We start from the raw sequence: 15,223 nt of genomic DNA, 5'->3' as shown, positions 1-15,223 counted from the left end.
CACAAATATATGAAAATTAACACACTCAAGCAATGAATCAAAGAAGAAATCACAAGAAAAATTTTAAAACAATTTAAGAAAAATTAAAATGGAAACAACATACCAAAATGTATGGGATGCAGCAAGAGCAGTCCTGGGAGACAAATTATAGCAGTAAATGTTTACATTAAAAAGGAAGAAATGGGCTTCCCAGGTGGCACGGTGGTTGAGAGTCTGCCTGCCGATGCAGGGGACGCGGGTTCATGCCCTGGTCCCGGAGGATCCCACATGCCGCAAAGCAGCTGGGCTCGTGAGCTGTGGCTGCTGAGCCTGCGTGTCCGGAGCCTGTGCTCTGCAACGGGAGAGGCCACAACAGTGAGAGGCCCTCGTACCCGCAAAAAAAAAAAAAAAAGGAAGAAATAATCCCAAATCAACAACCTAAATTTGCATCTTAAAGAAACAGAAAAAGATTAACTACACCCAAAGCTACCAGAAGGAATGAAATAATAAAGTTTAGAACAGACATAAGCAAAACAAAGAACAGAAAACCAAGAGAAAATTGATGAAACCAAAAGCTTGAAACCACACATAGCTCAAAAGTGAAAGGATTAAAAAAGATTTCCCATGCAAATAATAACCAAGAGAGCAGAAATAGCTATACTGATATTAGACAAAACAGACTTTAAGTCAAAAGCTGTTACAAGAAACAAAAAAGTTCAACAAAATTGATAAATCATTAGCTAGCCTGACCAAGAAAAAGAGAGAAGAGTCAAATACAATTGACCCTTGAACAACACAGGTTTGAATTTTGTGGATCCACTTACATGTGGATTTTTTTCCAATAAGTACGTACTTCAGTACTACATGATCCATAGATAGCTGAATCCAAGAATGTGAACCACAGATATGGAAGGCCAATTGTAAAGTTATATGCAGATTTTCGACTGTGTGGGGGTTCAATGCCCCTAACCCCTGCATTGTTCAAGAGTCAACTGCGACTAAAATGAGAAATGAAGGAGGGGATAGTACTACCAATTTTACAAAAATAAAAAGGATTGTAAGAATACTATGAACAGCTGTATGTCAACAAATTTGATAGCCTAGATAAAATGGATGAATTCCTAAAAACACTCACCCTACCACTAATGAATCATGAAGAAATGCATAATCTGAACAGATTTATAATTAGTAATGAGATTTCATCATTAATCAAAAACCCACAACAACAACAAAAGCCCAGGATCAGATAGTGTCTTCTCCAAACATTTAAAAGAGAACACCAATCCTCCTCAAATTCTTCCCAAAAACTGAAGAAAAGGAAATACTTCCACAAACTTAATATATGAGGTCAGCATTAATCTGATACCAAAGCCAGACAAAGATACCACAGGAAAACTACAGATCAATATCCCCCATGGATACTGAGGCAAAAATCCTCAACAGAATACTAGCAAACAAAATTCAATGGTACACTAAAAGAATTATACACCATTACTCAGTATAACATTCTAAGAATGGAAAGATGGTTCAATATACAAATTCAATCTGGAAAGATGGTTCAATATACAAATTCAATCAATGTGATACACCTCATTAACAGAATGAAGGAAAAAACACAGATCACCGCAACTGATGAAGAAAATGCATTCAAAAAAATTTCAACATTCTTTCATGATAAAAACACTCAAAAAGTTAGGAATTAAAGGAAACTGCCTCAATATATTAAAGCCATATATGAAAAGCCCACAATGAACATCATACTCAATGGTGAAAGACAAGTCTTTTCCTCTAACATCAGGAACAAGATAAGGATGCCCACTTTTGCCACTTTTATTCAACATAGAAACTCATAGCCAGAGCAATTGGGCAAGAAGAATAAATAAAAGGCATCCACATTAGAAAGGAAGAAGTAAAATTCTCTCTGTTCACAGACAGCATGATCTTATATGAAGAAAAACAAATATTCCACAAAAAAACCGTGCTAGAATGGATTCAGCATGTTGCTGGGTACACAATCAAAACACAAAAATCAGTTGTTTCTATACACTTACAATGAACAATTCAAGATGGAAATTAAGAAAAAAATTCCATTTACAATAGCGTCAAAAATAATAAAATGCTTAGGAATAAACTTAATGGGGGGGGAGGGAAGGGAGAATGACTTATACCCCAAAACCTATAAAACATTGTTGAAATAAAGTAAAAACACATATAAATGGAAAGACATTCCATGTTCACAGACTGGAAGACAATATTGTTAAGATATCAGTACTACTCAAAGCAACCTACAGATTCAATGTAATCCACATTAAAATCCCAATGTTTTTTACAGAAATAGAAAAATTCATATGGCATCTCAAAGGACCCACAAACAGTCAAAACAACCTTCAAAAGAAACTTGGCAGCTTCACATTTCCTGATTTTGAAATGTACTAACAAAAGCACAGTGATCAAAACAACATGGTGCTTGCTAAAAAGACAACATATGGAATGGGAGAATATATTTGCAAATGACGTGACTGACAAGGGGTTAATATCCAAAATATGCAAACAGCTCATACAACTCAATATCAAAAAAACAAACAATCCAATAAAAAAAAATGGGTGGAAGACTTGAATAGACATTTTCCCAAAGACAACATATAGACGGCTAATAGGCACATGAAAAGATTCTCAATATTGCTAATTATTAGAGAAATGCAAATCAAAACCACAAAGAGATATCACTTCACACCTGTCAGAATGGCTATCATCAAAAGTCTACAAACAACAATGCTGGAGAGGATATGGAGAAAAGGGAACCCTCATACACTGTTGGTGGGAACGTAAATTGGTGCAGCCACAATGGAGAGCAGTATGGAGGTACCTTAAAAAAACTAAAAATAGAACTAGCATATGATCCAGCAATTCCACTCCTGTGTATATAGCCAGAAAAAAAGAAAACACTAATTCAAAAAAGATACATGCACCCCAATGTTCATAGTAGCACTATTTACAATAGCCAAGACATGGAAGCAACCCAAATGCCCATCAATAGGTGACTGGACTAAGATGTGACACACACACATACATACACACACACAATGGAATATTACTCAGCCATAAAAAAGAATGAAATACGGCCAACTGCAGCAACAAGGATGGACCTAGAGAATACTACGCTTAGTGAAAAAAGTCAGAGAAAGACAAACATTATACTATATCACTTATATATGGAATCCAAAAAATAATACAAATGAATGTATATACAAAACAGGTTCACAGACATAGAAAACAAACTTGTGGTTACCAAAGGGGAGAGGGACAGAAGGAGGGACAATTTTGGGGTATGGGCTGAAGATATACAAACTGCTATATATAAAATAAATAAGAAACAAGGATTTACTATATAGCACAGGGAATTATACCCACTAATAACCTATAGCAGAATATAATCTGCAAAAATAATGACTCACTATGCTGTACACGTGAAACTCACACAATATTGTAAATCAACTCTATTTCAATAAAAACAAAACAAAATCCAGCATGGTGCTGGAACACAAAAACTTAGACCAATCGAATAGAGAGCCCAGAAATAAACCCTTACATATATAGTTAAATGATTATTTACAAGGCTACTGAGATCATTCAATTTGGAATTTGTCTTTTCAATACTATATCCAAACATTAACTCAAAATGGATCAAAGACTTAAATGTCAGACCTAAAACTATAAAATTCTCAAAAGAAAGCATAGGTAAAAAGTTGCATGACCTTGATTTGGCAATGATTTCTTGGACATGACACCAAAAACAACAACAAAAAATAGAAGATTTGGACTTCATCAAAATTAAAAACTTCTGTGCATCATAGGACACTATCAACATTGAAAAGGTAACACATGGAACAGGAAATATATACAAGTCACACATCTAATTCAGAATATATAAAGAGCTCCTACAACTCAACAACAAAAAACCAAACAACCCAATTAAAAATGGCCAAAGATCTTGAACACATATTTTTCTAAAGAAGATATACAAATGGCCCATAAGCACAAGAAAAGATGTTCAAAATCACTACTAATCAATATGGAAGTGCAAATCAAAATGACAATGAGATGGCTCCTCACATCCATTAGGATGGCTACTACCAACAAAACAAAGTAATGATTTTCTGAGGATGCGGAGAAATTGGAACCCTTGTGCACCACTGGTGGGAATGTAAAACAGTGTGACTGCTATGGAAAGTAGTATCGTGGTCCCTGAAAAAATTAATTACCATATGACCCAGCAATTCCACTTGTGGGTATATACCAAAAATATTTGAAAGCAGGGACTCAAAGAGACATTTGTACACTCATGTTTGTAGCAGCATTATTCACAATAGCTGAAACGTGGAAACAACCACTGTGTCCACTGACAGATGAATGGAGAAACAAAATGTGGTATATACATACAATGGGACATAATTCACGCTTAAAAATGAATGAAATTCTGACATATGCTATAACAGATTAACCTTGAAGACATTATGCTAAGTGAAATATGTCAGACACAAAAGAACAAATATTGCATGATACCACTTACATGGGGTACCTAGAATAGTCAAATTCATAGAGGCACAAAATAGAATGGTGGTTGCCAGAGGCAGAGGGAAGGGAAAATGTGTAGTTACTGCTTAATGGGTACAGTATTACAGTTGTGCAAGACAAAAAGAGTTCCGGAGATGGATGTGGTGATGGTTACACAACAATGAGAATATACCTAATGCCACTGTACACTTAAAAATGGTTACGATAAATTTCATATTGTATGTATTTAACCACAATCTGTAATGGGGATGGGGGTGAAGGAGAAATAAAATCTTTCTCAAACAAAAACTGACAGAATTTGTTGCCAGTGGACCTCTCTTGCAAGAAATGTTAGAAGTTTTCAGAAAGAAAGGAAATGATAGAGGTCAGAAACTCAGACCTACAAAAGCATTAGAGAAGGAATAAATTAAGGTAAAATTAAGCCTTTTATTTTCCTTATTCCTAAAGGTCTAATGGAAAATTGTTCTAAATAATAATAGCAACAGTACATTGAGTACAGTTTATGGATAAGTGAAATGAATAATAACAATGTTATGAAGAAGCAGAAGAAATGGAATGGAATACTGTTACAAGATACCTCCACTATCCCTGAAGCAGGACAGTATTATTTGAAAGTGGACCTAGATTAGTTCTAAATTTTAAATGTATACTGCAATTTTAAGGCAATGACCAAAAAAAAAAAAGAAAAAATTAAACCATATAAAATGCTCAATTAAAACCAGAGAAAGAAAAAGAGGCGGAGATTTTTAAAAGCAAAGACAGACATGCAACAAAAAGAGTTACAACTATGATAAATATAAATCCATTACCCCGACTATATCAATAATCATTTTAAATTAAATGTGAATGGTCTGAACATACTAATTAAAACATACTAATTAAAAGAGACATGAAAGAGTGGATAAAAAAACAAACCCAACTACAAGGTGTCTACAAGAAACCCACTTTATTTTTTAATTATTTTTTAATTATTTTTTATTGTGGTAACATTGGTTTGTAACATTATATAAGTTTCACGTGTACAAATTATTTTTCCACTTTTGTATAAAAGCTTGCTCACCACCAAAAATTTAGTTTCCAGTCATCACCATACATCACCATATACCCTCTACCCATTTTGCCCTCCCCCCAACCCCTATCCCTCTGGTAACCACTATTCTATTCTCTGTATCTACATACTTGTTTTTTGATTGGTTTGGTTTCTTCATTTACTTTGGTTTTGGGTTTTTTTGTTTGTTCTTAATTTTTTGGCCACACCACACAGCATGCAGGATCTTAGTTCCCTGACAAGGGATTGAACCCATGCCCCCTGCAGTGGAAGCATGGAGTCCTAACCACTGGACCGCCAGGGAAGTCCCTGTTTGTTTTTTTCACTCCACATGAGTGAAATATAGCATTTGTCTGTCTCCATCTGACTTATTTCAGTTAACAAAATAACTCTCAAGGTCCAACCATGTTGTCACAAATGGCAAGACAAGAAACCAATGTTAAATATAAAGACACAGACAAATTAAAAATAAAGGGATATAACAAATTTATAGAACATTTCATCCAACAGCAGCAGATTACATATTCTTCTCAAGCTCACACAGAACATTAACCAAGATAAGTCATATTCGGGGCCATAAAACATACCTCAACAAATTTAAAGGAACAGAAGTCATACCAAGTTTGCTTTCAGAACACAATGGAATTAAACTAGAAATCGTAATGATTTCTGGAAGAAAGCTGGAAAATCCCCAAATATCTGAAGATTAAATAAACACTAGCTTTAAATAACACGTAAGTCAAAGAAGCAGTCTCAAAAGAAATTCGTAAAATATTTTGAGTCAAATGAAAATATGACTTATCAAAATTTGTGACATGCAGCAAATCAGGGCTTAGAGGGAAATTTATACCATCCAATGCATATACTAGAAAAGGAGAAAGATCTAAAACCAATAATCTAAGCTTCCACCTTAGGAAACTAGAAAAAGAAGAGCAAAGTAAATCCTAAGTAAGAAGAAAAGAAATCATAAGAATTAGAGAAGTCAATGTAATTCAATACAGAAAATCAATAGAGATTTCAATGAAACCAAAACCTGGTTCTTTGAAAATATCAATAAAACTGGTAACTCTCTAGCCATGTTAACTAAGAAGAAAGAGAAAAGACACAAATTACTAATATCAGAAATGAAAGGAAGGGCCATCACTACTGATCCCACGGACATTAAAAGGTTAGTAAAGAAATATTATAAACACATCCACAAATGTTATAACTTAGATGAAATGTACCAATTCCTTGAAAAATACACTCTACAAAAACACATACAAGAAAAAATCATCTAAATAGGCCTATATCTATAAAAGAAACGGAATCAATAATAATCTTTCAAAACTGAAAGCATAATGCCCAGATGGTTTCACTAATGTTCTACCAAATATTTAAGGAAAAAATGACACTAATTCCTTACAATCTCTTCCAGATAACATATGAACACTTCTAACTCATCTATGAGGTCAGTATTACCCTAATACCAAAACCAGATGAAAATATTACAAGAAAGAAAAACTACTGACCAATATCTTTCATGAACATGGATGCAAAAATCCTCAATAAAATATCAGAAAATTGAATCCAACAATCTATAAAAATAATAATACTATGGTGAAGTGGGATTAATTCCAGGCATTAAAGCCTTGTTCCACATTCAAAAATCAATGCAATCCTATGGCTCATAGAAAAATCCTATGATCATATCAGTAGACGTAGAAAAATCACTTTACAAAATCCAACACACATTCTTGAACAAAACCTCTCAGCATACCAGAAATAGAGGTATGTACGGTAGAAAAAGTAGTAATAATGGATGTCTCTGGGGGTGTGGGCAAGCAAACTTTTGGGCATGATGGATATGTTCATTAGCTTGATCATGATTATGATTTCCTAGGTGAACACGTGTTAAGATTTATCAAATTGCAGACTTTAAATATGTGCATTTTACTATTTGTCAATTATACCTCAATAAAACTGTTAATATCCAATTAATGGTAGAATCTAGATTGTGGGTATATGGATACAGACTGTAAAATCTTGTAACACTGATGTATGTTTGACTACTTGTCATAATAAAATGTTCCCTTTCAACTCTAAAGTTTTATGAAAGTATCTTAGAATGTAACCAAGCAGGACCCTATGAGGTCTTCCCAGGATAGACACCCACCCATGTCCTCCGCCTGCCTTTTGTCTGTAGAAAAACTTTAGTCAAAGAATAAATTTAATCAGAGAATTGAGAAAATGCAGAAAGGAAAACAGTCAAGCAAGGCAAAATAATAATAGTTAGCCATTAACAAAGTCAAGGACTTTTAGTTCCTCCTCAAGGGCTATAGATAATATTCTGAGCCATGTCCTTTGAGCTGTTTTTTCAGATACTGAAACCCCCACCAGGTGGAAGAAGTTAACTGTATGCTGCCCACAATCACAGAGACCCCAGACTGGTTGGAACCTCCAGGTTGAGGATGCTGACTCTCAATAACCTCACCACCAACCAATCAGAAGAATGTCCACGAGCTGTTCACATACCTCACAAATCCCTCCCTCACCCTGTCTTTATAAACCTTTCCCTGAAAGCCTTTGGAGAGTTCAGGTCTTTTAAGCACTAGCCGCCCTGGACTCCTTGCTTGGCGCCCTGCAATAAATGCTGCACTTTCTTTTACCACAATCCGGTGTCAGTAGAATGGCTTTACTGCATGCCAGCAAGCAGACAGAAATTTGGTTCGGTAACAAGAACATAAAAGAAAAACCAATATTTAATTGGCAATTCCACTAGACAATCATTTGTTTGGTTTCCCAGTATATTCCTATCACAGAAGAATGACTTCTTAAAATCAGGAACTGTGCCCTGGCTGAATCTTCATCTTCCTATAGAGTTACTGTTATACTGGGGGTATGCATTAAGAGGCCACTGAATATAAGACTATATATAAAGAGAAAACTGAGAGATTACCATTTCAAAAATAGAATATGCAAGTTAGTTTAAGAAAAAGAAGAAGAAATCTGAGTTTCTAATGTTACATAAAGATGGCGGGCATAACAAAATTTTTTAATTTGCCCAAGTACTGTAATTCTGGAGCAAACAAGAAGGTGAGAAGGAAAACTATAACATTAAGAGGTACGCTCTATGTTACAAATGATAATTCTATCATACAAGCCACACTTACTATTACTTCTGCCCCTGAATTTCTAGTATTTTTGCCCTGAAAGTGCTCTTCAAATGCACCCAGTTGTACATCACAATCCCCTGTGTCATTTGTTTTAAAAAAAACTTTTTTGGTGTCCTACTCAAGATAAATGAATTCTAATGTCTGGGAAGTGGTTCCAAAAAAATCTGTATTTCTAACAAGCATGTATGACTGATTCTGATGCAGCCTAGCTCTTGAAGGAAATATTAAATGCTAGATGGTTTAGCAAAGTAGGGAGGCGAACTTCAGATGAAGTCTATGAAGTATAAATACTACCACCTCCCTAAATAGGTGATACACGGGAAGGGTGGGTGGAAGGGTGTAAATAACACTGTATAAAAAGTATACTTTACCAACATCAGAATTTGCCAAGAGTTTGAGAAAAAACTCAATTCGTCTTTCTCCTTACACAAAATAGATGCTTCTGGCACTCAGTCTACATACTGTACAGGACCCAGTATAGTAGTACTGTTCTGCTACACTATAATTAGTTTTTGTAAACTCCATTAATATATAACAATGTTTCTAAGGAAAAATGAATTCTAATTTCCAAAGAGCCATCTCTGAAACAATTTTTCCATTATTAGATATGAAACCATCCATTTAACTCCTGTATACTAATTCATACGGTTCATATGCCAATAGTGAAATTGGCTGGATTATTACACAGAAACCTAGCAAAACCATACATTTAAAACTAACAGATCCTTCTGATATTAGACCACAAAATATTAAGCCCATCATCTTAACATTTTTCCTATGTAGCATTTAGCTTCTATTATTGAAATTTTCAAAGAATTTTTTAATCCTCTAAGTTTATCAAAAAACTATTGCTTTGGGCTTCCCTAGTGGCGCAGTGGTTTAGAGTCCGCCTGCCGGTGCAGGGGACACGGGTTCGTGCCCTGGTCCGGGAAGATCCCACGTGCCACGGAGCATCTGGGCCCGTGAGCCATGGCCACTGAGCCTGCGCGTCCGGAGCCTGTGCTCCGCAACGGGAGAGGCCAGAACAGTGAGAGGCCCGCGTACCGCAAAAAAAAAAACAAAACAAACAAACAAACAAAAACTATTGCTTTTTAAATTCTCCAAGAATTTTTTAAAATTCTAGCTATTATTCAAAGCTTCATTTAACAAAATATAACCAACTTTGATACATAAAACACTAACACATTATTTTTAAAATGTGGTAAACACCAAAATTAGAGGGATCACACTACCTGATTTCAAGACACTATAAAGTTAGTTATCAAGATAAGCATGGTATAGGTGAACAGATGGACACACAGATCGTTGAAACAGATACAGTTCAAAAATAAACCCATAAAATATAAAGTCTACTGATTTTTTTTACAAACGTTCAAAGATAATTCGATGGAGAAAGGATATTCTTTTAAGCAACTCGTGCTAGAAAAATTGGACATTTGTATCGATATGCAAACAAAGAAACCCCAACCTTCAACCTATACTGCACTTTATACAAAAATGGATCAGAAATTTTACATTTACAAAAATGTAAAATATAAAATTATAAAACTTCTGGAATAAAACATAAGAGAAAATCTTTGTGACTTTGGGTTAAAGATTTCACAGATATAACTGACTCATGAAAAGCATGACATTGGGACTTCTCTGGTGGTGCAGTGGTTAAGAATCTGCCTGCCAATGCAGAGGACACAGGTTCGAGCCCTGGTCGGGGAAGATTCCACATGCTGTGAAGCAACTAAGCCCATGTGCCACAACTGCTGAGCCTATGCTCTACAGCCTTCGAGCCACAACTACTGAAGCCTACGTGCCCAGAGCCAGTGCTCCACAAGAGAAGCCACTGCGATGAGAAGCCCGTGCACTGCAATGAAGACCCAACACAGCCAAAAATAAAAAAATTAAAATTAAAAAAAAGCATGACATAAAAATTTTTTGATAAACTGGAATTGATCAAAATTTTAAACTTTTATTTTGCAAAAGACAGACTTGGAAAAGACTGGGAGAAAGTATTTTTAAATCACGTATCTTACAATACTTGTATCCATAATATTTAAAGAACTTTCAATACTCAACAATAAGAGAACACTTTGGAAAAGAGTTTGGAAGTTCCTTAAAAAGTCTAAAAAAGTTACCATATGACTCAGAAATTCCACTTCTAGGTACATACCCAAAGCATTTAAAATATATGCTCACGAAAAACTTGTACATGAATGTTCACAGCAGCATTACTCATAAAAGGAAAAATAGTAACTTAAATGTCCATCAACTGATGAATGGATTAACAAAATGAGTTATATCCATATAATGGAATATTAGTCACAAAAAAGAATGAAATACTGATACACGCTACAATATAAACGAACCTTGAAAATATAAAATTAAGGGAAAGAAGCCAGAAAAAGAGGCCATGTATATTGTGATTCCACTTATTTATTTTATTTTATTTATTTATTTTTGGCTGCGTTGGGTCTTCGTTGCTGTGTGCAGGCTTTCTCTACTTGCGGGAAGCAGGGGCTACTCTTTGTTGCGGTGCATGGACTTGTCATCGCAGTGGCTTCTCTTGTTGCAGAGAACGGGCTCTAGGCGCGCGGGCTTCAGTAGTTGTGGCTCGCGGGCTCTAGAGTGCAGGCTCAGTAGTTGTGGCACACGGGCTTAGCTGCTCCGTGGCATGTGGGATCTTCCCGGACCAAGGATCGAACCCATGTCCCCTGCATTGGCAAGCGGATTCTTAACCACTGCACCACCAGGGAAGCCCCTGTGATTCCATTTAAATGAAATGTCCAGAATTGGCAAATCCACAGAAGACAGAAAGTAGATTAGTGGTTGCCAGAGGAAGGGTGGGGATAAATCTGTACTGACTGTTTATAGGTATAAGATTTATTTTTGGAGTGTTGAAAATGTTCCGGAATTAGATAGTGGTGACAGTTGCACTATTTTGTGGCTATACTAAAAAACACTGAATTGTACATTTTAAAAGGGTGAATTTAATGGTATGTGAATTAAATCTCAACAGAAAAATAATCCAATTAAAATGAGTAAGATTTGAACAGACATTTCACCAACAGAAATATACAAACAGCAAGGAATAACATGAAAAGATGCTCAACACCCTCAATCACTAAGGAAATACAAATTAAAACCACAAGGCTTTACCACTATTTACCTATTAGAAAAGCTAAAAAAAAGTGTTTTAAATGACAATACTAAGTGCTAGTGAGAGTGTAGAGCAACTAAACACCCATACAATGTTAGTGAGATAGCAAAATGGTATAGCCACTTGAAAAGCAGTTCCATAGTTTCACATAAATTAAGTATTCCCTTACCATGGAACCTCGAAATCCCAAAAAGAAATAAAAATTTATGTCCACACAAAAACGTATACATGAATGTTTATAGTAGCTCTATTCATAATCACCAACAACTGAAATGTCCCTGAACTGGTGAACAGATAAACATTTACAGGATACAATAAAGTATTACTCAAAAATATAGAAATGAAATACTGATGCATGCAACACATGGATGCCTCTCAAATCCATTTGTATAAGTGAAAGGAGTGAAATTAAGAAATCAGACCCCAAAAGCTACATACCACATAATTCCGTTTATATGGCACTCTAGAAAAGGCAAAACTGTAGGGATGGAAACAGATCAGGGGTTGCCAGGAGAAGGGATGGGGGTTGGGTGGGAGACTACAAAGGGGCAGCAGAGGAAATTTTGAGGTCTTCATGTAATTTTGCTGTATCAAGATTGTGGTGGTGGATACTTGCTTCCTTGTATTTGTCAAGACTGACAGAACTGTACATCACAAGAGTGAATTTAGTGTATGCAAATTTTAAATGAACAAATCCGTTGATAAATCACGCTCCACACAAACCTCCGCCTTGAATGTAGAAGCCATTTCCAGTATAAGTCAAAGCACAACACAATGTTCTCAAGGCTTCCTAATGAGGTAGGTGGAGACCACTTTTATCATTTTTATTTTGCAAATGAGAAGCAACACAGTTTAAACCATCTGCAAATTTCTGGTACTAGTCAGAGTGATGAGCTAGCATTTATGTCCTTAGTTCTTGTAGTCCCACTCTCTATCAAGGTACTAGATGCCAACAGTAGTAACAAGAGGTTTTCTTTATCAAACTAAATTATCTATTTACACTATTTCATAAAGGAGAAATGTTAAGATAAATAAGTACTTTAGAAGAAGGCTGCAGGGGCATATTCAAGAACAGTAAAATTTTTAAAAAAAGAAACAATATACTACTCACACACAAAAATTAACTCTAGCTTTGGCCTGGGAGACGCATTTCATAAAGAAAAGGAATCTAATTTCTAATGGGTGTTTAAAATAGATAAAAGTATAATACAAAAACAGTGGAAGCACTGAAAATCAAACTCCAAATAAGGAAGCGCACCAGAATAAACAGACACAAAGTAAAGCGTCGGTCCTTCACCATCTCAACAACCTAAGGACAGGTTCATCCCCGTCTTTTATAGGTCTGAGATGCTGCACAGCGCACCTAGTTTCTTAAAAAATTCAGTAACTCACTGTGACCCACAAAACCCCAAAGCCTTAACAAGCGTGACACCCTGCTGGGTCAGGTCGTGAATTGAAATCATACAACCAACCGTTCGAGTAATTCTGCCCAGGAGTTTTCACTCTGTGTTATCAGCCGAACCCAGGCGAGCCACCGGGACTCCAGGTGGTGAGGCCGGAAAGGGGAGCCGAGAAACCAGCACAGTTTAGCGGTACCCGGAGACTGGGCGAGAAAGGAAGAGAGCGTCTTCGGTCACAGCGCCTTGCTTTCACGTGCGAGGCGGCGTGCGACACTCCGTGGGCTGCCCGGGGCCTCCGGCACAATCCAAGGGGGGTAAAATGACAGAGACCAGACCAAGTCCAGGTGTGTCTCGTGGCCGCCCCTCGCCCAGCACAGCTGAAACCCGACCGCGAGAGGCAGAAAAGGGCGCCTCTGTGGAACGTGAACTCCAGAACCCTGGAGTCTACTGCGGGTCCCCTCAGCGGAAAAAGGGGGCCCTTTTCATCCCGCACCCGAGACCCCACTCCCCCCCGGCAAAAAAATAACTTGCCGGCGGAGGCCCCGCAACTGCCGCCCGGCTCTATGTAATCTGACCCCAACGAGGGCGGCGGCAGGTGGCAGCGAGGGGCCCGAGGCCCCACGAAGGCTGGGCCGGGCTCCGGCAACGGGATCCCGGGAGGGAGGCGAGATGGAGGGGCAGCGGCGGTCTCGTTACCTGCCCAGATGCCCAGATTGAGCTGGGACTTGTCCAGGTTCACCACATAGTCCCCCAAGAACCGGTTCAACACGTCCACGACCACCGACTCGAACACCATTTTTCTCAGCCGCGGTGAACGCGGCGCTCCTTCTTCGTGCGCCTGCCCTCCCGTGCCCTTCTGACGAGACCACTCGATTCACCGGCTCCTGGGCGGCTCCGACCGCGGGCCCGGACGCTCAGCCCCGCCGCGAGCCCTACTAGAGGCGGAGGCGGCCGCTCGCGCGACGCATGCGCAGCTCAGGCTCCAGGGTTGGGTCGGAGCGGGAGGCCCCGAAAGGTGGTAGGGCGGCTGCGCGGCCGCCTCTCTTACGTGTTTCCCTGTCGGGCGGAGCGCCGCTGCTCTTTCTCCTCAGCCCCTCCTCCTCCCCCCATCGCCTGGCAACGGGAAGAGTACCTGGAGTTCCCAGGCGTTTTACGACCCCGCCCCACCGGCAGTCCGGAGCCGGGAGTGGAGACAAGGACGGGGCGCCGGGGGTCGCAGCGGTTACTCCGGGCCAGGAACGCCCCGCCCCTAACCGAGGAGACACGCCGCCAGCCGGGCGGGGAGGTCCTAAACCTAAGTAAAGTAGGCTTCGGATTCTAGCCTTTTCTCTGTTAGGCTTGAGGCGTCTCGAGGGGGTCCCAGGGAGCGCCCACTTGTTATTACAGGTTCGCAGGTACAGGCAGAGCCCGGGCGTTGCCGGCTTCCTGGGTCCGACCCCCCGTTAGTGTCTCGGTGCCTGTAACTGCCCCGCCCGGCCCTCCGAGCGCTTGGCGAGGACGCGCCGTTGGTGTCTTAACTTCCCGGGCTGCAAATCCAGAGAGGGAAGTAAAGAGTAAACTCTGGGTTGTAATTCCACGCCCCCTTCCCTGCATCTGAGATCACACTCTTTTTTGGTCAAGTTATGTAGACGGAGCCGTCTTTCATCCTTTAGAGAGTCAACCGGCCTGGAAGCTGCGGAGCGCCTTCTAAAAAATACGTAGATACCCCTGAGCTTACACAGAACGGCTGACAAACAAAAATTAGAGCGCTTTCAGACCCACTCCCTCCCCCGCGTTTGGTCTTATATAGAAATAGGGCCAAAGGCCTGAGGTCACAGAGATGCTGGATGTGAAGTTTGGAGAACTATAATTAATAACCCTCTTAAGGATTTAAGATGTAGGGGTGTAGTTTAAACTTTTTCTTTCTGCATGGCAA

General features: G+C 38.7%; 1 protein-coding gene across 5 annotated transcripts in view; it reads right to left on the bottom strand.

Moving 5' to 3' along the window:
- Positions 1-14,322, bottom strand: part of VPS13A (vacuolar protein sorting 13 homolog A) — a 237,539-nt gene extending 223,217 nt beyond the window's left edge. For 3 of the 5 annotated variants that reach the window (XR_004480054.2, XR_007477790.1, XR_004480055.2), the window contains exon 1: positions 14,005-14,321. Coding sequence is in view for 1 of the 5 variants with exons in the window: in XM_004285838.3 (XP_004285886.1) it covers positions 14,005-14,104 (100 nt within the window). In the remaining 4 variants the exon portion in view is untranslated. Of the gene's footprint in view, positions 1-14,004 lie in introns of all 5 variants that reach the window. The other 2 variants (XR_004480053.2, XM_004285838.3) reach the window with 2 other exon arrangements.
- Positions 14,323-15,223: the final 901 nt, after the last annotated feature.

The sequence above is a fragment of the Orcinus orca genome, chromosome 6, assembly GCF_937001465.1.
Source record: "Orcinus orca chromosome 6, mOrcOrc1.1, whole genome shotgun sequence".
NCBI classification, from domain to species: Eukaryota; Metazoa; Chordata; class Mammalia; order Artiodactyla; family Delphinidae; genus Orcinus; species Orcinus orca.
This window is presented reverse-complemented; position numbering and strand designations above follow the sequence as displayed.